This window comes from Dermacentor andersoni, chromosome 11, assembly GCF_023375885.2.
Source record: "Dermacentor andersoni chromosome 11, qqDerAnde1_hic_scaffold, whole genome shotgun sequence".
Lineage (NCBI taxonomy): Eukaryota > Metazoa > Arthropoda > Arachnida > Ixodida > Ixodidae > Dermacentor > Dermacentor andersoni.
In genome coordinates, this window is record NC_092824.1 from 84,380,926 (window position 1) to 84,403,316 (window position 22,391).

At 45.7% G+C, this 22,391-nt stretch overlaps 2 protein-coding genes and 1 non-coding gene across 6 annotated transcripts in view; 1 reads left to right on the forward strand and 2 right to left on the reverse strand.

The window, feature by feature from the left end:
- Positions 1–14,146, reverse strand: part of LOC140214087 (uncharacterized) — a 32,914-nt gene extending 18,768 nt beyond the window's left edge. The window contains exons 1-5 of one of the 2 annotated variants that reach the window (XM_072285374.1): positions 14,061–14,146; positions 13,483–13,553; positions 11,793–11,834; positions 5,579–5,691; positions 656–727 (exon numbers count right to left, since the gene is read on the reverse strand). In XM_072285374.1, the coding sequence (XP_072141475.1) occupies positions 656–727; positions 5,579–5,691; positions 11,793–11,834; positions 13,483–13,525 (270 nt within the window). In that variant the 5' untranslated portion in view covers positions 13,526–13,553; positions 14,061–14,146. Of the gene's footprint in view, positions 1–655; positions 728–5,578; positions 5,692–11,792; positions 11,835–12,874; positions 13,919–14,060 lie in introns of those variants that run through there. The other variant, XM_072285373.1, reaches the window with a different exon arrangement.
- The window catches only part of LOC129381407 (uncharacterized), a 138,575-nt gene that overhangs the window by 27,723 nt on the left and 88,461 nt on the right, over positions 1–22,391 (forward strand). For all 3 annotated transcript variants that reach the window (XM_072285376.1, XM_072285377.1, XM_072285378.1), the window contains exon 3: positions 18,014–18,178. In XM_072285376.1, the coding sequence (XP_072141477.1) occupies positions 18,017–18,178 (162 nt within the window). In that variant the 5' untranslated portion in view covers positions 18,014–18,016. The remainder of the gene's footprint in view (positions 1–18,013; positions 18,179–22,391) is intronic.
- Positions 6,211–6,395, reverse strand: LOC126518430 (U2 spliceosomal RNA). Its single transcript, XR_007596395.2, has one exon. It is a non-coding gene; the product is annotated as a U2 spliceosomal RNA (small nuclear RNA).

Consider the following 22,391-nt stretch of genomic DNA (forward strand, 5'->3'; position numbering starts at 1 on the left):
CCACTCTTCGCACACGCGGCAGCTTACCTCTAAAGCAAGGTGCGCGGCTGCGTATGCGCTGAGCCATGCGAAGAGCCATGCGCAGCAACGGCCGAGACGCGCGCCAGAAATCGTGACGAGCGCCAACTTAAAGCCTCTCCCGCCCCGCCCATCGCGCGTGCTTGATGACGTTACCGCGACCTCCCTCCCCTCCCCTTCTTTCCCTTTGCTCGCGCGGGAAGGCGGCATTCGTGCGTGAAGCCACCATCTTTCTTTCTCACCTTCGCACACTTTCGCCTCCACCTAAAGAACAAAGTGCGCGGGGCACGATAGGATCTTATCGCGCTTGGACTTTATACGGAACATGATGCGGCTTCACTTCGGCGGTCGCTCTTGTCGCGCCGCGCGCGATTTGAGAGGTGCGTTTGCAAGCAGCCGCTTGTAATTCAATCATTTAACCATGTGAGTCCGCGGCAATCTCGATTTATTGTCTCGGCATTCTTCTGCTGCGTTATATTGAAATCGAATACAAAGACACTTCGTTGTATTTAGGCTCTAATTACATGGTGTTCTATGGACAAAAGGTTATAGAAAGGGAAATACTTCGTTATATCGAGAATTTCGATATATTGAAATTACTTATCTAGGTTTAACTTTATTTGCTATATGCTCTCACCTCAAGTTTCGATGATCCGACAAGAGTGAGGCGGATTTTGGGGTCATCGTGTAGCTTGAAGTACTCTTGGGCCTGAAAATTTAACGCGGTGATTGTGTTAAGCAGTTGAATGCTTCATTTGCGCGTTTGACTGTAACCGCAACAATTATAGGAAGCAGGGCTAATGGCAGCAACGACTCGTAGCACTCAGCCATAAAAACAAGCGAAAAACAAGCAAAAGCAACTCTTACGTTGAAGGGGGCTAGAACGTCGCAGAATGTGGCACTTTAATACAATCTAACGGCTTCATTGAGGGGCCACTTACGTGACCATTTTTTTTAGTTGCAAAGAAGGCATAGCTCACACATTAGGGTCTCGCGACTTATTCTAACAACAACCGTCGCCATTCTGTTCGCCATTTTCTGCAGCTAGATTTGTTGTCTTCATCACACATCCCTCTCAGTAGAAGTGAAAACTGGGGGAATCGGTATATGTTGAACATGGTAAAAACAGTGCGAACGACAAAGCACAAAATTAAATTATGGGGTTTTACATGCCAAAACCACGGTCTGATTACGAGACACATCGTAGTGAGGGACCCCGGACCACTTAGGGTTCTTTAACGTGCACCGAAATCTAAGTACAAGGGTGTTTTCGCATTTCGTACACCATGAAAATGCGGCCGCCGTGGCCGGGATTCGATCCCACGACCTCGTGCTTGGCAGCCCAACACCATAGCCACTGAACAACCACGGTGGGTCGACGCACAGCACAGCGAAAGAAAGACACACAAGACGAGCACTGACGTGGGCCCTTGTTTTCATCCGTTGGGAATTATATCTTTATAGAACACTAGGAACCAAACGTCACTATTTTCTCATGCGTGCAAGCTTGTACGGCAATGTTAAAGCGGAGCTTGAGGGGCTATAGATATGCTGGTACCAGCTAATAGATGCGTAAGTTCTCATACACGAGTTGTCCGAATGCGTCAGCCTCTAGCAGGAAGATCTGTCGGATTAACCACTGCGGTTCGTTCACAGATGATTTCACAGGGTTCCAAAGTGGTTTGCAGTAAAGAAGACATACTTAAGAAGTGTATCTCTTATACAGCGCTCCGATAGCTGCAACGTTGTTTATAGCTCGCGCACGTTGTTTCTTGGAAATGTGCGATGTGTGGTGCATGATGCCGCAGATAAATTATGCGAACTATAAATGACTTGTACATCGCATAAAATTCGCGTCGCTAATTATTATATATTTACTTTTAGTTTCAGTAATTGTCAAACTTACATCCGGGAAGTTTTTCCATTAGTCTGGTCTTATCTGGATTTCCTAGACCGTGTTTATAACTGCAGTATCTGTACCTGCTACCATTTGCAACGAATGCTCTGTCCGGCAATTGCAGCTGTGATGGCTGTCACCTCCCCTACTTATGGTTAACCGAAGAGCGAGAGATAGGAAAAGGTGAAAGTTTGATACGGAAGTTGTGGTAATTTGGGCATATACTGCACGAATCGTCACCACACGGGGCACCTGGATCTTCACTGGGATACCACAAGTGGAAGTGGTCGACATGGCGTTAACAATCACAATCACGCAGATCACTATTTGAGAAACGAATAAACTTTGCCAGTGATACGGCAACACGTTACAGACCAGTGTCGGAATAGAACCAATGAACTCACGATAGCGCTTTCGTAAAGCTACATGCTTCTGGCCAACGTTCGTTAGGTTGATTCAAAGTTTGGGCAAGGTTTTAGCTAGAATGCACTAGACGATACGGATAGGCTAGGAAAAGTTCTCGCAGAGATTTGCAATGCGGAAAGATATGTAAGAATAAAACTGCATGACTTCTAGCTGATGGTACACGTGCTCCATGAAGTCTCTCCGATAGAGTACTGCTTCAGTAACGTAGTAAAATAAATATACGCGCATAGTTCGGATAACATGGCCAAGTCACGAAGAAGTACGAGATCTAATGAAATAATTCATGCAAAGTCAATGCACATACGCTCACACACTTGACAGTATGTATATTCACTTGCGAATATCTGACTTCGAAAAGAAGTTTATTGACTGGAAAGTCAAAGCGCGAACCTTTTCAAACCAAAGCTTTCGAAGCCGCTTCGCCCTGTTTTAGCCTGTCGGCATGTCTAGCTCGTTTGGAACCTCTTCAACAAGAGATCCAAGGACACCTAAGCCACTCACTTTCACTTTCTATGAATTGTGAATGCAAAATCTGTAATGTTCAAGTGAACGTTGCTGAGCGGTCTCTCGAGTTACGGACGCCTTGCAGCCAAGCGAGCGCGTTGAGACGCTAGGCCCGTTTTGAGGCACAGTTAGAACGCAGGCGAGAGGTTGCACGGCCAAGAAGCGCGTGGATAACACAGGCTTCCTAGAGCGAGAGCAAGGGTGACGTGGCGTCGCGACGATGCCTTCCCCTTACACGCAACCCCTGGCGCGCCAGCAGATGTTCGCCCGCTCTGCTCCATCGAGGAGAGCACGTGACTGACGTCGCAGCCAATAGGAATTTAGGTGCCATTTTGCTGCTACAGATGCCGGCTTTTTCGCTCAATGATGCATTTTACGCCTTCGCATAAAAAGTGTGTCTGTTGGGTGGATGCGAAGCAGGGTCGCCCAGCGCAATGGTTGGATGTGTTACCCATTTAGGCCGCATACTTTTTTTCTTTAGTGGCAGAGTAGAGAAGCACAACTAAATAGGGCAACCAGTTAAATCATCTCTGCGAAACTTTGGTCTATCTGGGGTGCTATAACGTAAAGATATTGCTAATTGTTCTATTCCAATTCTGCAATCATCCCTCGACGAACGGTCAAAAAAATTTTCGGACCACTCCCATTTCGCCAGTCTTTGACACGGCGTCACGAAAACAGCAAAAAAAAAAAACAACCAAATATGTTATGTGCACAATGATTCTACATGATTAGACGAAACGAAGGCAAAACAATAATTTCTGATTCGGCGTCGTTTTCGCCATTAGCCGTCTGCTATTTGTCAAGTCCTTCAGGGCTGCGCCCACGTTACCTGTCTGTCACGCGGCGTCATAAAATTGCGATAACTCACCGCGTCAAAGTGACGTGTACATGTTAAAGACGCATTAATATGCCGAACAAAACTGAATCTCTTCTGAACAGCTGGGCACTGTCTCGTTCCGAAAGGAATAGAAGATGGCTGCACGCCAATGTTTCTGGCACTTGCAATTCGGAGCTAAGGGGAGCATAGATTTATTTGCGTATAACAATTTCTTTTTCTGTTTTGCATGGCAGTATGACGTTGCTAAGCCCTTTCGGCACAAATACGACATTGCCGCGCGAAGTTTTCCTTGCTGAGCTTTTGTTTTAGCGGCATTTCGAACCTTCTGTTTCACGCCGCCGCGATTTTCGGCCAGGTACCGCAAGCGAAGTAAGGGGAAGCGGACCAATCGCGTACGCCGGCGCCACCCTCCTCACCAGGTTACCTCCTTTCACTGGACTAGCATAGCCCCATCAAAACCCTCTCCACTTGAGCGTACTCCTCACCTCCTGTCATCCAATGAGATATGTAAAAACTGCTACTTTGCGCTATTCTTTTGAATAATCATGACACACCAACTAGCCCAGCTTTCTGCTTTGATGCTCAATGTAGGTATTGCTATTAGCTTGAAAGCAAAGAAAAAGTGACGTCTTATAAACGAGCAGCGCGTTTGACTGGGATTTTCAGACAACGCTGCGGGTTACCGCTCGACTCGACGCTTGCGTCGGTGGTAACGTAAATTTGACGTCAGGAGATTGGAATGAAAGCATATTGGAATAGTTTTACGCTATAGGAGCCCTGAATGCTGGTTAAAACTTGTACAGCTTGACCAAATATTTTGAAATGCCGAAGCGTTCAGCTGCTTCTAGCAGGGCTTGCTAAGACTCTTCTATGCGCCATTTCCACTTTCCATATTGTTTTTCCTCGCAGCACGCTTACGTCGGCGTATTTTCGGAACATTCCGGTCCTCAAGAAATCACGGAGACTCAGAAACATTATCCAATTACAAGGAACGTCTCTCGACTGCCAAACGCCTGATGTCGTGGGCTGTTACTTGTTGCGTCTTTTCTATCGTTATTTGAAGGATGTCTTAATGTAAGACAGGAGCCCAGAATTCAATGAGCACCTCTCGGCTATTTACATCAAATGCAGTTTACGGTACACGGTGCAAACATGCTTCTTATTTTTTTTAATTCGGACCCCCTCTTTGAGCTTGACAAAAAAAAAAAACTTTCGGTGCTTGGTTTGACAAGCTTTCGTCTAACGGACGGACGGACGGACGGACGGACGGACGGACGGACGGACGGACGGACGGACGGACGGACGGACGGACGGACGGACGGACGGACGGAGGGAAAATGCGTGGCGTGTCCCAAGACTGCCACTGAAATTAATACGGACCGCCACATAAATATTGTAGGCGGATTGAGAGCTGGCATACGTATAAAGGCAATATTAAGTAAAAGCAGTACTATAGTCGGGACCATTTCATAGAAGCTAGAAATTTCCTCCACTGTGAGGCTGTTTGGCCGCAAGTAGAAAAGTCACAAAACTATAGCACCTTCATTAAGTTATCGCTCGGAGAGAGAGAGAGAGAGACAAAAGGAAGGAAAGACAGGGAGGTTAGCCAGTGTAAATGCCGGCTGGCTACCCTGTGCTGGGGAAAGGGGTAAAGGGAATAAAAGGAGAAGGAAGAGAGAAGAAAAAAAAAGAAAAATGCACACAGTAACGCGATGTTACGCGCAACAATAGTCAAAGTCGTTCGCACAATTCGGAGCCTGTACACTAGACCTAAACGAATTGATTGGCTACATTTCGAGCAGATTTAATTTATCGAACAGCAGACAAACTAGGCCCGCGTAACAATTCGAAAATATGGCGGGTCGCTTAATGAAGAAACTTCTGTTGCTTACCGCTCTTGTGAGTACAGTGAAGTAGGCGTCGAAGCTGCCGTTCACTTCGAAGAGGGCGCGATCCGAAAATGCGTTGTCATAAACAAAGTGTAGTCCTAACTGTATAACTTCCTCTGAAACAGCGAAAAGTTCAATTGCTTTGAAGTAGGTAAAATTCTGGCCAAGCGCTTTAACATACATTTATGCTTTCATACATCTCTAGATTTTATGTGTTGTGAAAGGTGGACATCTAGCGTGTATCAGAAAGCGGGTGTCGATAGAAAAAATGAGGATGGAAGGGGGGGAGGGGCGAGAATAATGGCGTAATATCTTTTCTTCTTCTCAGGAAGGGCGGGGAAGTCGGGCTGAAGGGAGCTCTGATGACCTGCCTGAGCAATGGAATTAATATGTCAGGAATGTTAAGAAGGGTGGCTGATTGGGCAAGTTGGTGATCCATTATCGTGTTTGCAGCGCAGCAGGAAGGTTAAACGAGGACTTAGACAAGACAAGGACAAGTGCTGTGGTTAAGTGGGCTCGTAGGCGACGCAGATAACTGTCAACTCTACCAAATTTTACAGTAGAACTATTTATGGCTAGGGTTCCTCGTATTTTTCTTCTACGTGTGCAAAAGCCGTGGGCCGATCCCGGAGATCCGACACCGGAGATCCCGGAGACGGTGCAATACCCGGCCGAACCGAAGCGGAGGTGACAACGAACCAAGGCTTCAAGCACTCTGCCAACTCGCAAAAATAAATTTAATATATTGAGTCCAAACAGAACCCATATCAGATATTAAGTTGATGAGAACAGATACTACATTTTCACCCGCGTCGGCCATGTCTTAAAGCCCCTTAAACTTCGTAAAGTAGCGCCACGCTTTAAAGAATGCCGCCTCCTCCTCGCGTGCTCTGGTCGAAGCCGACGCCACGTCGCTATTGGCCTAATAGCATCACGTGGGTCCTCGCGCCGCGATTCAGCGCAATTTTCGCTCGAGTAGCGTCTACGGAGTGGCGAGGAGCACATGTTGGCGCCGTTGCTACTCTGGAGCGGTGTAGGCGGCGCCACGGTCGAGGAGGGAGCATGAGACAGAGGAGAAACGAGGACGAGTGAAGGCGGAGGAGGAGAGTGTCGCTACTTTGCGAAGTTTAAGGAGCTTTACCATGTCTACGTTCGCACCGCCCTCTCTTTGTCGGCGTTCCAAGCACTTGGGTATCTACTTTCCTTCTGCTCTCCCGTTGTGGCGGTCCCCTCATCCACGCGAATGTATATAAAGGTCACGGTAAATGAGTTCGTACATTTGTTCAAAAGTCTGTGTCACCTGTGTCGTGTGCTAAGCAGCTTCGCTGGCCGTACACCTTCCCAGAGTGGAATGGCCCACGATTTTTCACAAACATCACTAATTTGGGCTCTCTTTACGACTTTACAAATGTTGTGTCAAGCTTTACGATAAATAAATTCTGTTTGCGATCGAGTTTACCTCGTCGATTGCCGACCATATGCACCACGTATAAGACGGTGTTGCCCTATATCGTTGGAAACCTACTGAAAGGGAACGGAAGCTAGAGGGTACCTGCTTCAAGGAATTTTGTTCAGACAAGTTCCCGAAGCAGGCGGACTTGGTAGCACCAAAGTCGCTGGAAACGTCGCTGTGATCTAGGAACGGCGCGTTGACTGTCACATTACCTTTAATAAAAGTGAGCATGTACTTCTTTAAAGGTTCAGCCTCAGGAAAAGCTTGAAATGCGAATCATTTCTTTGAGCCCTTCTCAGAGCCAAGGTCGAACGCGAGGTCGTCCAAGGACACATAGTGTGTCGCCGATGCGCGTGCATCCTCATGTGCCCGTTCGCACGCTGCTATTGGCTTGGCGCCTTCTTGCGTCACTCACCGGTAAATGGGTGCGGACGTCATAAATAGACATCACTCGGTTGCGCTAGATGCGCTATATCGCGCATATATATGCCTGTACTTGCATTTGCGACAATGGACACTCGAAAGCATAAAGCGGAAGGCGAGCGTAAGAGCGGCTGTAAGAGAGACTCTGCAGAGCGTTCATAAGTATGCGATGCGTACTGACGTGGCGATGCAGGTGGCGGAGCGACAGGCCCACGAGATACGCATGGCCGCGGAGCGCGAGTAAAAAAATTGGAGGACGCTTAAGCTTCGCCTTCAAGAGTGGAACGCGACAGCGTTCCCGTCGACCCGCCAAGGGGTGTAAGACGCGCTACGGCGCAGCGACTACGCGCCCCGCATCGGACGCGGTGAGCGTCGAGCAACGCAGCGTTCGGCGCGACAACGAAATGTGCGCCTGTGCAAGCGACGCACGCCTGAGCCTTAGAAACAGCTCGTTTCTAAGGAAACACCGCGTTCGCTAGAGGCGCTTTTGTACCGCTTTGAAGCAACGTTTTTCTCGCTGCGAAAATTATGTATCTTCTGCAGGCACTGTATTGTACACGTAAGCACATTCAAAAGTTTCACCGAATCTTTGCCACGTTTATCTGGTGTTCTACGTGGGAGCGAACATCGAGGACAAATTTGTTTCGTCGAGTAAAGAAAGGTGGTCTGTCGGTGTGCCACTTGTTTCTTCAGCAAGTTGTATCACGTTTCATATTGATAAGGGACGAAAGAGACCCGCTTTTGTGCAGTTTTTTTCAAACCATGTTAGCAGTTTCTATGCCTGATTTTTTTGTTTCTTCAGCCATTGGCCCTCATTACACAATTTCAAGGTTCTTGCGTGAAGTTGTAACGTCCTATCGTTTCCTTAGGGCGCGATTCTCTCTTGAGTACCTCTCCAATGTAAAAAGAAAGCGTCTTATGAAGGATCTCATTGAAAGTGTGTTCCCTGTTCCATTGTATCGGTTAATGTTTCAAGAAGGGCCTGAGCAAGACGTACGTAAAAGGGTTAAAAATATGTGGATACCGGCAAACGTTAAAACATTCTTCTTCAAGCTTCACACGGGAACCTTGCCTGTTAAAACGTGGTTGGAGGAAAGAGGAATTTATGTGCCATGGGGAAGCAGATGCTTTCTGTGCAACAAAACTGAAACGATCGAACATGTTTTCATTGATTGTAATAATGCCATATTCTTTTGGGATATATTACAGAGAAGATAGACCTACCCCTCAATCCACACGGCATTCGTTTTTTACCACCTGAACACGATTTTGAACAGATGGATGTCATCTTTTTACTTGGAATGCACGCAGTCTGGCGTAGTCTGTTGGCATATAGACATTGTGATGTTAATGGCCGCACTGTGTATGAATATCTTGTGGAAATGGTTGTGAAGGTACGTGACGTGTACAAGACGAAGGACTGTGATGAAGCTGTGGTGTCAATGCTTGACACTTTGACACATATAAAACGAGTGTGATCTATGATCACAAACTCTTTTGAAGCTTGTAGCCAAGCTGGAAATAAAGAAAAAGAAAGAACTCGTGGCTCAGTGGTAACGTCTCCGTCTCACACTCCGGAGACCCTGGTTCGATTCCCACCCAGCCCATCTTGCAAGTTGTTTTTTATTCATGAAGTGCCTGCTGGGATTTATCGCTCACGGCCAACGCCGCCGACGCCGACGACACCGGCTTTTCTGCGACACGAGCTCCTTAACGCTGTCGCGTTAAAAAGAAGTGACCTGCGGCCGAAGAACAGCGGCATGCCAAGCGAACAAGCCGCTAAACAGGCCGCCGAGACCAAGCGGCGCCGATTGGACAGACCGGCAGTTAGGGGACGCAGGCGCGTACTTTCAAAAGCACTTTGTTAAAGAGGAATTTGGTGTGGCGTGTATTGTGTGCGATGGCTTCTGGTTCCGATCGTACTTCGCGAGTGTGTCGCGACAGGCGCTTGTGAATATCATGGTAAATGAGTTCGTGACAGTAGCCGAGCACTGGCTCGCGAGGACGCGAGTTCGCTTGAGATTTGTACCACGTGCAGGAGAGAAATGCTTGGCATCTTGTGGGTGGTTTCTACTGTAATATTCTTTAATGCGTGCTAAGGTGTGCCATTGATACCTCCGAGGCAACGCTGCTAACGCATCCAAGCGACGGATTCAGCTTTCGGTGAAGTTGGGAGCTGTTCTGATTTCTGCTGCCACAGCGCTTCTCATTGTGGGAACATTAAGACCTCTCGATTACTGCGTCGTGGTGGGCGCCAGGCACATGAAACATGTTTTTCCCTTTTATGTTTTCTTTATTTTTACAGCGATGTGGTTAGTGCGACTATAGTGCTTGCATACCCATGCATTTAGGACATTGCCCATTCGACAGTCTGTCGAGCTTCGCTGCAACACACCAGCGTAATTCAGTGAATAGCACATTCAAAAGTTATATTTCGAGATATTGGTCTAGCTTCAACGAGTGTTTGTTAGCAACGCCGAGAGGGCACGTTCTTTCTAATATCATAGGGATTTACGACACTTAGTTGGCGCTTCGTAAGGTGTTAAAGCAGTGTTTTGGTCCTGACGAAAACTTCTATAAAGCAAAAGAAGTTAGGCAAGTGCCTTAAAAGCGTATGTTAGGAGAAGGAAGTACCCTCTTGATGTTACTAATTGAAGGTCGTTGAAACTTGGCCAATCTTTTGAAAAATATTTTTTAAATAAGATATTTCCCATTGAGTTGCGCAAGTGTATTGCACTTAAGTTCAACACATTTTGGAAGGCGCAGGGTCGAATATTTCTTGACATAAAAAGCGGCCCCGTCATGTACACAACTCTCTCTCATATCACCTCAATAGTCAACCATGTTGTAAATAAATCGTTACGATCTTTTGGAAGATCCACGTCTTCGTTTATGCTCGGTCGCCTGGTCTCCTAATGCTCATGGCCCGTCTACACCGGTCAACTGCCATTTAATAAAGCCGGACGGCTATATATGAGGAACGAGAATCCAGTGCCCTAACAGGCATTTTATGAAACACTACTATGAACACTATGACTATGAAACACTATGAAAATTTGCACGCTTCCTTGGGAGGACCAAAACAAGGAATGAATTTACATTAAGGGAAACGGAGCCCATTTTATGGGCGACGTGTTCGGTTTATTCATTTTTTCGGAAACTTATTACTCAGTACTCGTTTTTTTTTGCGAATTTTCATGCGTTATGCAAGGCGTGTAGTTGGTTTTTTCGGCTCGTCAGTGAACTATGCTAAGCACGTTGTTCATCTTTTGTCCAAGTAAGAAGAAGCTTGTTCTGAGTGACGAGAGACAAATGCTTAATCTGTGGATGTTAATTTGTAGAAAATTACTAATTCAAGCGCTCCAATATCTTGTACCACCGTTATGCGCAATGTTTCTCATGTTCCAGTTCCAGTTTGGTGTAAGTGGGGGCATAGTAAGTGTAATGGGCTGCGGAACTTTCGTGTTCGTTTTTCCATTTCCTATTTTCTTCCGTCATACGAGGTTTGTAGTTCGTTTACCCAGCGTCATCAGTGAAATAAATGACATCTTTTTATATTTGGCGAAAATAAGGGACACGTTATGGGTAATGCGTAAGCAAAATTCAACGTGTGTGGATTAGTTTAAGCCTTTCCAATAAACTACGTATGGAAGCATTTCGGAGCGTTATAACTGCGTTTTACGAAACAGCACAGACTTTAACCCGTCTGCCATGGGGGCAAAGTTACCCAAGGTCAAATTTAGCAAAAATAGTTCAATGATATAGCCATCGTTATCTCGTAGTAAAATGTGTTTGGTTGAATTACGGCTTTTGTAAAGATTTATGTATAAGGGATCAAAAGCGTTTACGCAGGTAAGGTTTTCAACGGGCAAGTCACAAGCGGTTAATGCTTTAAAGTATGCGGTGTACTTCTAGGTAACAAAACTTTTTGGTGCAACTTCGCGAAATCTATATGCTTGCAATTTGGTTGTGATTCTGGGAGGTCGCACATCTATGCTGTCATTTTTTTTTCTAACGCTGTTTATGATTGCCATTTCAGTGTAACTTGGAAAGATGTGTATTTTTCTATTAAGCCAGCATTTATGGTTAACGTCACTATTTTTCCTTTATTGGTCCACCTACTACAAAAAGTATCTGGTACAGAATATCAATTTACCTGCCACGAGATTTTGCTCTAAAACACTCATGCTTATTCCCAGCGTGTCTGTGAAAAAGTGCCAAACGGTTTTTATTGAATTTTCGTAGGCAAACACAAGTAACTGACTGTTGCGTTTTTCATCTTGTTTGTTTGCGAAAGTAGCTCTTGGTGTGATGGAAGATTAGCTTTAAGTATAAACTTACCTTCGTGCTCCGGGGGTTCCCACCAATTTCTGGGAGTAGCATCTAGAAATGAAGCAAAATATTTAATTTGTTACACAGTTTTAGGAAATGCAGTATATATGAGCTCACCAACGTAAGAGACGGTAATGTTCGGATAAAAGCCACTCGGTGCATACAGTGGAATAAAAATATGAATGCGAAGAAACAAATTAGGACAACCCTTATCGCTAATTGCTTAAAAATGTGATCTGTGGCAGTGTCTTAAACAAGACAAGAGTAACAGTAACAACAGAAAAGTGCCCTACCCCGAAACCAAGCATCTATGAGTGAATCACATCAGCGTCATGTATACAGGGCGTCTCAGCTAACTTAAGCCAAGGTTTTAATTTATGCCGAAACACGCTGCGAAGACACGACCAAGCGCATGTTTTTGGCTATTGAGTGAAACGAGTTAAGCAATTTTCTTTTGTGTTCCGCTTAATTGCATATTTAGTCAAGATAACTAATTGACCAACCTCGCAAATATAAACTCGAGGCTATGAATTCCAAGAACGTTGTAGGGCGTTCTATCGAGCATCTGATTCAGCATCGTCGAAACTCCTACGTGTTAAGTACTCAACTTTTTTTACGTCCTAAAAAAATGCCTGTGAAATGTGAAAAGAAAAAAAAAAAGCGCGTGACCTGCCCCATTGCGATTGCAGTGGCCTCAAACGTGCCTCGTGCGAACGAACAGCGTATCTAGCTTGGTGCGCTGCTGCTGAAAAAGCGACAGGGCAGCGACTGAGGCGCTGCCTGTGCGATTTAAACCGTAGATTCTGCGATTTAAGTCCGGATTAAGCTTTGAGTTACTGTAAGTCGTCCGTTGAAGCTGTGACCGCCTTCGATTATACAAACTGTAGCGTTGGCGAGCGATTGACTAACAAGTTTGACACACTCGAGTACTGCACAGTTAAATTACAAATGTAAAAAAAAAAGGTACTGTTGAAAGCGAAATTGGATCCATGCCAATACAAGCACGCACGATCACAAACAGGGCAAGACGCTTGCATTGCGCTGCGTCGTCACGCAAGTGGTTAAGAAATGGCACTACATAGAGCGCGTACCGACGCTCTGGGAACATCTGGGTTCGAGTAGTCGTTGGAACATCTTGACGCTTGTGTGGTCTAATTCATTGCTGCATATGCCAGAGGTCTTTGTAATGTCTCGACTTGACCTCCTCGGTCTCTTAGCACCCAATCGGGTGTGGAATCTAAGTCGGAACATGTAAAACGGTACGAAAGTGATTCAGGCGCATTATCGCGGTCAGATTTTGTGGGAATCGGTATCAACTTGAACTAGGTCATTGCGTCATCGCAGATGAGAAAGAAAACGTCCATGAAGTATGTTTCAGAAACAGCCAGTTGGCTTGAATAATCCAGGATGCAGCATCAACGTGCCAACCTACCACGTGATCTTAGACTTTCATATCTCTTCTCAGTCAAACGGAAACGCTTTTTGCGACAAAGAACACGAGGAGATTCTTAATTTCTCCACTTGCACGGATAAGCCACACTCTGCACCTAAAGGGCATATTTCTATAAAAGAAATTGGTTTTTCACATTCGCAACATACCAATCGGGAATAAGAACCAACGTGAAAAAGAATTATGTATCTGAGCTTTTTTCGGGTCCGAAGAGGTCAAGGTAAAAAGAAAAGAAAATTAGTAACTTACACACACAAGTGAGGAATAAAAAGCCGATATATGTTGGCTTCATCGTGGGCACAGTGGCGTAGGTGACTTCCCTGCAGCACGGAAGAAAGAATTGAGAGAAAACAGAAATTAAAAAACGGGATCATGCTGCGAGGTTATTAGAATAATATCGTTAAATGATGGTTCAGAGTTCTTTTGCAAAAATAGGTAAGGAGAGGGGAGGGAGCGTACGATAGAATTACGAAAGCTTGACGAGCGATTGCTCATAGTCAGGTAAATTTTAAATTGTCTGGAAGTATGGTCGAACTTGACAGCCTGCATACAACCTTTTGGAAAAGCTTTTGGAAATTAAACTTTTGGAATAACTTTTTTGCAATTACTTTTGGAAAAGCACACGTCTGCTATTGTACTTGCGCATTATGGTGACAAAAATATTCTGCATTTATATGCATATTGCCGAACCTACTGCCCTTCAACGCAATGAGAAAATGAATCACCTTTTTGTTTTTGCAGGATAACTAGCGCGAATTATGCGCGAGAAGATAGCACCATGTCAAAATAACATAATTGTGATCACATTGAGAAAGTGAAATACTTACGTTTTTATGAAAGCACAATTTTAGCGGTTCACCGAGCACCTTTCGAATGAACAGTACTCTAGAGATGTCTGCTCATGTGCGAAAAGCCATGCACGTCGCTTTTATTTATAGTGCTTCTTAAAGCCGTGCAGCTGCGAGTGGTATATTGAACAGACTTATGCAAATTCAAGACTCACCATTTAGAAATTGTTTTTGCTATTTCATTTGCTGATGGTGGCCCTAATGTGGTTCAGCTGTCTTTCTCTCAGACCTCGATCGTAGGACGTTCGCTGACTTTTGCTAGATAAATGATGTCTAAATGTAGAAGTGTCTGTCCACGTCCGAAAACGTTTGATAGTGAATCACTTCAGTGAGAGACATTAAGCATGACATTAAAACATCTGGTGCACCTGGTTGGACTTTCGCATGGTCAGCCAAGTTCACCGAACAAAAAAGGACAAACCTTAAATGGCTGTGACTGCAGTTGATGTTTCTACTTAGGGCCTCAGCGTTCAGCCTTTGGGAAACTATCATCATAAGACGAGGAAGTACATTAAATACGAGTGGCACACTTCAGAAATTCCTTCGGCTCCAAACTACATGTATATGCTGCAATAACAGCAGGCTGTCAAAGCGGGTGCGCCATCTCGTTGACGTTGAGAACGAAGCAGTTCTTATTTTTTTGTGGTTTATTGGGAGTCGCCGTTCCAAATTTCATATTTAAAAAAGGAGCTTAGAATGAGGTACAAAGCGCACTTGCGTCCCGTCTCTTTTCGCATTGTCCCCTATTTTAAGCGCTTCTTTAAAAATGAACCTGTAGCAACTCGCCCAGTTTGTTAATATTATAGGCTTCCATTGCTGCGGCAGCGGAAGTGGAGTCGGCCAAACGCCGAGTCGGCCGATTGCTTCGGCAGAAACCGGCCCGAGGAAGAGAAACTGCCCTCAAAGTCCACAGCGAGTTCACTGTGTTTTATTTCCACTCAAGCAATTACGCCTGGGGTCAAGAAAGTTTTGAGAAAATTGTTTGTCGGAGAGCGAAGAAAAAAAAAAAAAATCTGCAGATGTCATACGTCAAGTAAGTCAAAGATCATCCCACAGCGAAGGCCATCGGCGCCCACAATTCTCTTCGTTTCTGAAACATCTGCGGACAATCTCGATCACCTTAATGGACAAGACATTCCCGTTTTTCTGGAGGCGCATGTTGTAGGCGATGGTAAAGATATGAGAATTAATGATCAAAAGAATGTTCCGGCCATCGGTGTCCACAACCGAAGCGCACTCGATGCTTTGACGATGATAAAAATGGTGGGCGGCATTAGTCTCCGCCATTGTATTCCACAGGACAATGAAACCAGCGCTTATCTTGCTTACGACAGTGACACATCGATAAGTGACAAAGGGCTACCAATTTTAATCAAGTCAGCGATAGACTGTGTTGCCACACTGAAAGTTTGGGGTCTTGGCAAATTTTGTTGTGCAAGGCTCGTCTTCAAACGTGACTGCTTATTATTGCACGTAAACGTAGGGAAAACACGGGAAATGCGGGAGATGGAAGTTCAAGACCATGAGCAAAACGAGAACAACGTAAAAGCGGGAGCCAACGTTTCGACAAGTGGACTTGTCTTTTTCAAGGCGACACATGCTTTCCTCGGCTTGGTATACATAGGTAGGGTTCTTCTAAAAGGAAGAGGGGGTAAGGCGGCTGGGCGAGGCAACGACCGAGGGTAGCAGTGAGGGTGTAGAATTGAAAAGAAAGGTGTGCTATTTAACGTCGGTAGAGGAATGTTAGGTAGCGCCTTGGGGGGGGGGGGGGGGGGGGGGAGTGTCAGCCGGCCATGTGTTGTTTCGTAGAAGAGGCCTGGACGACGGCGACGGGGAGAGGGGGGGGGGTTACTTGCTCTGCTGAAGGTCAATGAGCTACCGTCTCTCTGAAAGAGAGAATAAAAGAAGCGACAGAAAATGGTGCTCATGAAAAAAAAAGTATTAATATGGAATAAATATATACAGAAAAGAAAAAAAAAGAAAGGGACGATAGAAAAGAATTAACACTAAGCAACCCAACGAGAAATAACTGAGTGCTGTTGCCTGTAGCTTGAAACTTAGCATAGCGAATAAATTCTAAAGCTCCCTTTGAAATGTTTGTGCCTATTGGCTGCCTTTCACTTTGTAAATGTAGGCCACTTCAGGCACGCGGTACGGCCTTATTTCGTCTCGAAACGTCTTCGTTGCAGAATATATGAGAATCGGACGCGTAAGTGCTGGTATTCAAGAGATTACGTACGCTTTCAGCCTTTCCACAAATACGAAGAACTTGAAGCTGAACTGCAACAACTACTTGCGATTCGGTGGCGGACGGAAAAAAAATACACGGGCGCACCAAATTCATCCGCGATCTCAGAAAGGCAAGATGGACGCAAAAGAAGATCCTTCGCCGAGTCGACGCCCTACAATCTCAAAGATGGAAACGATTCTTTGAGTCGTCAAAAATCATCGCAAGCGCTTGTTTCAGATATGGAATACAATCGTGCGCGGACTTCGAGCATCGGCGTAACAGCGTATCCATTTCAGATCTGTCGCTCTGCACCAAGACCGATGAGAGATGGAGATAACTCAAGCACTTTGCAAGCCTTGCGGGCTTGTATGCCCCACGCGGGCGTTACGCCATTTGTCACGGCAGGATCGGCGACGCTTCTTTTAAACTTGCAACTGAAGCCTCCCTTTTTAATCAAGAAAGAACACATATGGTTGTCTAAGTGAGTTGTCAGTTGCACGTGCTACTTATCTTAGAATTCGAATTCTTGCGCAGGCATCTTTGACTATGACGTGTTCAGGCAATGTGTGTCTGCGTTTTTATTGTGCGCATGCGTGACAAGGTCATATATATATATATATATATATATATATACACACGTGAAACCCTTCCCACTATTACGCAATTATGAGTCGCGCTTGTCTTTGTCTTTCCCTCCCATGCGCATTTTCTTTTCTTTTTTCTTGTTGCGGTTATTTTCTCATCATCAGCAAGGACAGACAGAGCTCTGCTGTTCCTAAGTGTTGTCCAAAAGAAGAAAAAATAAGCTGCGCTTTAGAGATATAACTGTGCGTGGGAAACGAACGGGTGAGCGTAGGCCAGCCGCACCATAACTCGGCGTCGATCACCCGAAGCTCGTGTGATCGTGGCGCGTATCGTATGTCCGACGTTTTTCGTCACGCGCCAGCGCACGTACTCACCCACGCATGTACTGTACGCATATAGGGTTGTTTCTTAGCCAAACTAAAGGTGACCGCTGGAGCTTAGGCTGGTGAGCGCTGCAGAAACAGTGAAAGTGGTCACAAAGATATTATATATATATATATATTCGCAAGGAGAATAAAGCGGCAGTTAGCTTGTCAGGCAGTATTTGTGCGTCGTAAAAAGGCGCGAGCCACCAGCAGCAAAAGTTTTATGGTTGGATGGGCCGCCTGAAGCGGCATACGTCTCAAACCGAGACGAAGAAGCCCGATCTACCGAATAGTTTATTGCCAAATCAAACCACACATTTAGGTTAACATAACGATATATTGCTACTACGTGATACAGCGGGGAAATCAAATCCGCAGCTCGTCCGAGTTTACGTACCGACACACTTTTGCTCCCCATATTTTCGTTAATACCTTCTGCGCATGCGCGCATCACGTGCGTGTGTGTAACTGCGGTGTCAGCGAGCATGACTGAAGGCGATCTCACGCACTTGTCGTTTTCTTTTTCGGTATTTAACCCATGTCGGGTTTCTAAAAAAAATTATGGAGTTTTACGTGCCAGAACCCTGATCTGATTATGAGGCACGCCGTAGTGGGGGACTCCGGAAATTAGGACCACCTGGAGTTCAACGTGCACCTAATTCTAAGTACACGGGTTTCTAACCTACCATATCTTTTCTTTAGCGACGACTGTTGTCTCACCAAAGTTTGGCGTACATCTGCACATTTTACAGCCTATGACAGGGTTGCTGGACATGCTATTGAAAAAAGACTGCGAGGCGCTCATGCGAGATTCTTCGAGCGGTAGCCTGGAGGAAGATATGCATTTCAACTGGCGCCACATCGTCGCCGTGTATGAGGCAACGTTGGAACACCGGGACACAGGACACCATGCCCAGGTACTTATGCGACTTGCACAATTTACCTTGCGTCAATTTTAGATTCATGGTGTTCTCGCGAACCTGGGCTAACGCACGGCGCAGGCCCGTCCGGGCCCTCTTTATGCAGCCCGAGCCCAGACCGGCCCGTGATACCAAGCCCGGTCGTTCGTGAGCGAGCCCGGACAGGGCCAGGGCGGCCTTTATTACTACGCTTAGCCAGAGCCTACTTGTACAGTGCTCACGGAATGAAACGCGACAGCGAGTATTTGGTAGAACCCTGCATATGTGCAGAGAACTCGAGAGTACCATGTCATGTCGCTAGGAATCTGGTCACCAAAGGTGACTCGGATTCCGCTCTAAGTGTACTCACCGAAATTACGTCGATGTGACCCGAACTGCGGCCGGTGGAAACGAAAGTATGGGTATTAGTTAGCCCTAAATTGACGCGTTTCATTCCGTGAGCACTGTACATGAACAGGCCCATCTTATGAGCATTATATATATATATATATATATATATATATATATATATATATATATATATATATATATATATATATATATATATATAATATGTATATATATATATATATATATTATTGTTGCCAACAAACACTGACACCAAGGACAACATAGGGGAAATTACTTGTGCTTAATAAATGAAATGAAGAAACGATAAATTATTGAAAGTTAAAGTGGATGAAAAAACAACTTACCGCAGGTGGGAACCGAACCCACAATCTTCGCATTGTGGTGGTGGAGTGGTGGCACTGGCTAACACTCCCAGGGTTCTACTAGGACACATAAATACCCAAGAAAGTGGATGGGAAAACGGCGCCGCGGTTTTTCAATTGGTAGAGCATCGCACGCGATATGCGAAGGTTGTGGGTTCGGTTCCCACCTGCGGTAAGTTGTTTTTTCATCCACTTTAATTTTCATGAATTTATCGTTTCTTCATTTCATTTATTAAGCACAAGCAATTTCCCCTATGTTGTCCTTGGTGTCAGTGTTTGTTGGCTTCTTACGATATGACTGCGAGAGGTACTGGGATCGATACCCCGCACCTCCACCAAAATAATGTTACGTGAAGCTGAAGCCGAATACTATTTACAATTTATTTACAGGTAAGCTCACGGAGGCCAAAATGGCGACGCGATATCAAACCGGCACACACGTCGTCTTCTTCCACCTCAGTGTAGCCACACTGTAGCGGCTGTTCCGTAGCATCATATATATATATATATATATATATATATATATATATATATATAGAACAGGCGAATTCCCGAGCATACAGCTTCAAATGGACGCACAAGTAGAAACATACGCCCCTTGTGTTAGCGCTAATATAATAGTATCGGCAATTGAAAAAGTGGCTACAGGGAAATGGTTTTAAAGAGCGGGTTTCGGATAATTTATTTCTCCATAGGCAGAAAACAATGTTCGTTTTTGTCGAAAAGGAAACAAAAGATTCGGACTTCATCTGCTTTTCTATTTTCTTTGTTAGGGTATACAGAGCCAGCTCTTTGCGCGTGTCAGTTCAGCTTGGGACAGAATGCCTTGGACCACGCAGTGATCGCGTGTGCTCGAAGGCGCAACTTAGGCCCTTTAATTTAGGGTGCCCGAGTCCGTCCCCCGCCCGGCAAAAGATGCTTCAGTAAAACTCTTGCTTGGGCTAGTTGGTTCATGCTTGAAGTAGTAAAGGCAAGGCGCAGAAGACCAGGACTCGAGAAGAAGAACACAAAGGACAGGACTTGCCCTGCCGTTTGTGTTCTTCTTCTCGAGCCCTGGTCTTCTGCGCCTTGCCTTTACTACTTCAAAAAAGACGCTTCGGACGGCCCGGCCCCGTGCGGAGCTCTAATCTTTGCTACGCAATGTGACACACTTGGCGATTATCTTGGCGTTCACACGATCTACTTGGCGTTCACACGACAAAGAAACAACAGAAAAAGCGATTCTGGCCTAAAGGTTAGAGCATCGAATGTTATGTTCAAGGGTGCTGTGTTCAAGGTGGACCAAGGTTCTATTCTACCATCGCGCATGTAGTTAACTTTCTTTTTTTTTGTTTTGAAGTATGCGGTATTCGACAAGGCAACAGCAGCACCCAGCAGCTATGGTCAGGAAGCTCCGAGATGGGCCGCAATGAAGGCTTCGCTTTAAAACTGTTTGCTTCTAGGAGCTTCATTGAGATACAATTTCCGCTACTTCTCTGAAGAGACGCACGCCGCAATGGGCTAATGGAGGCTACCGGGAAATCCAACAAAACTTTGACCAGCGCGCCTTTCCTTTCACTTAAATAAAATACGGAGTGATTCGGCACGAAAATAAGTGGACTACACCTGTAAATGTGGAGGGACCATACGGGTGTTGGGCTGCCGATGAGGCGGTGGCACAACGACTCGGACTTTTCTTTTTCGAAAAGAGATTGCCCGCGCTCGTCTGCTTATGTTTGCTCCACCCTACGCCGCGCGAAATATCGCAGGACTTCCTGTGTATAATACTGCACCATACATCGCGTCACTGCTTCGCATTATGGGCGAAACTGCCATTTGTTTGGTCTTTATTTATAAACTTATTTCGATGCATCGTGCGATTTCCACGACGGTTCCCGGAGGGCACCGGGGAACATCGCCAGTTATGATAACTATTGCAGTAGTGATCCCATAATAGCTATCGATGTAACGTAAAAGAGGTCATGCTTTGCTTTATTAAATAAAGTGCAAAACTGTTGAAGGAGGCATGTATTGCCTTTGATACACACAGTCCATGAGCGACTGGAGCTCGGACTTTCTCTCCGGTGATCTTCGTTCGAAATTCGATGTTCATGTGTACCTTGCTGTCCCTAGTCTCTGCTTGAGCGAAACGGTGAGCACATTCCGTCTGGGAGTGATAATCGAGCAGACGAGCTGGAAACGTTACACTAATCCATTCGGCTATCGCTAAAGAGCTGGATGACTACAGTAGGTGTGATGCAGGCTCAGTTTGCAAGCACACAGGGATGCTGAATTTGTCAGCATGAATATATAGTCCACTGGTCACTCTTGAGTATATACTCCATGAAAAGTTTTCACCCTAATACAACAATAATAAACGATAATCGTCACCTGCTAGTAACACCTGTCTCGTTACTTTTCAGTCGGACCTCGTGCCTTGTGCGCCTTTCCATTCACGCTGCACGCTCACGTTGTCGGGTCCCACAAGAACCAGACGCGCGTTTAAGCACGACATGGAATTCTTGACAGGAAAGTAGAAAGCGCAGAGTTTTAAAGAAAGGAAATGCAAGCAAGAACAGGTGGCGATTATTGTTTGCAGACAACCTAAACCCCAAAGGGGGACAGGATTGGGGACATCGCGAAAAAGTAAATCAGGAAATCGCAAGGCGCGGGTTGAGCTCGGCTCACTCAAAGCAAGAGTGACTGGAGATCTCTGGGAAGGGTATTCGTCCTAAGGTTGGCATAAATCGCCTGGTGATTATCATTACGATGAAACACAAACGAACACAGATACTTGAAGTAAGGCTAGCATGGAAAACTTCTTGTTCAATGCAGGAAAATGCTGTATGAAATGTGGCGCTGAATAATCAACAAGCAGGTTCAAGTTTAATCAACGGAGATTGGGGCTTGCTGACGCGGGAACACACGGGAAGCTTATAATCAATCGCAAGAAGCCTGTTGAGTTAACTGTGGGAGGCGGTGAAGGACATTCATGCTGGTTATCAACAGTCGTCATAAAATGGTATGGTCGCTGGAACCAATGTTTCGACGAGGGGACTTTTTTTTGTTCATCGGTCCGTAGACAAGCACTCTTACCGAAAGCTTGGTTCCAGCCGTGAGGCGTCTCTTGTTTGACCATTGTTGATCACTTCAAGCCCCCATTTGCGTGTGATTAATAATAATAATATATGGGGTTTTACGTGCCAAAACCACTTTCTGATTATGAGGCACGCCGTAGTGGAGGACTCCGGAAATTTCGACCACCTGGGGTTTTTTAACGTGCACCTAAATCTAAGTACACGGGTGTTTTCGCATTTCGCCCCCATCGAAATGCGGCCGCCGGGGCCGGGATTCGATCCCGCGACCTCGTGCTCAGCAGCCCAACACCATAGCCACTGAGCAACCGCGGCGGGTCCATTTGCGTGTGACTGTCTGTCTTGTTTGACATTCGGGCTGGTGGGCCCCATAAATTGATTGACAGCGTGAGTAGACAGACGGATCAACAGGTGTGAGAAACA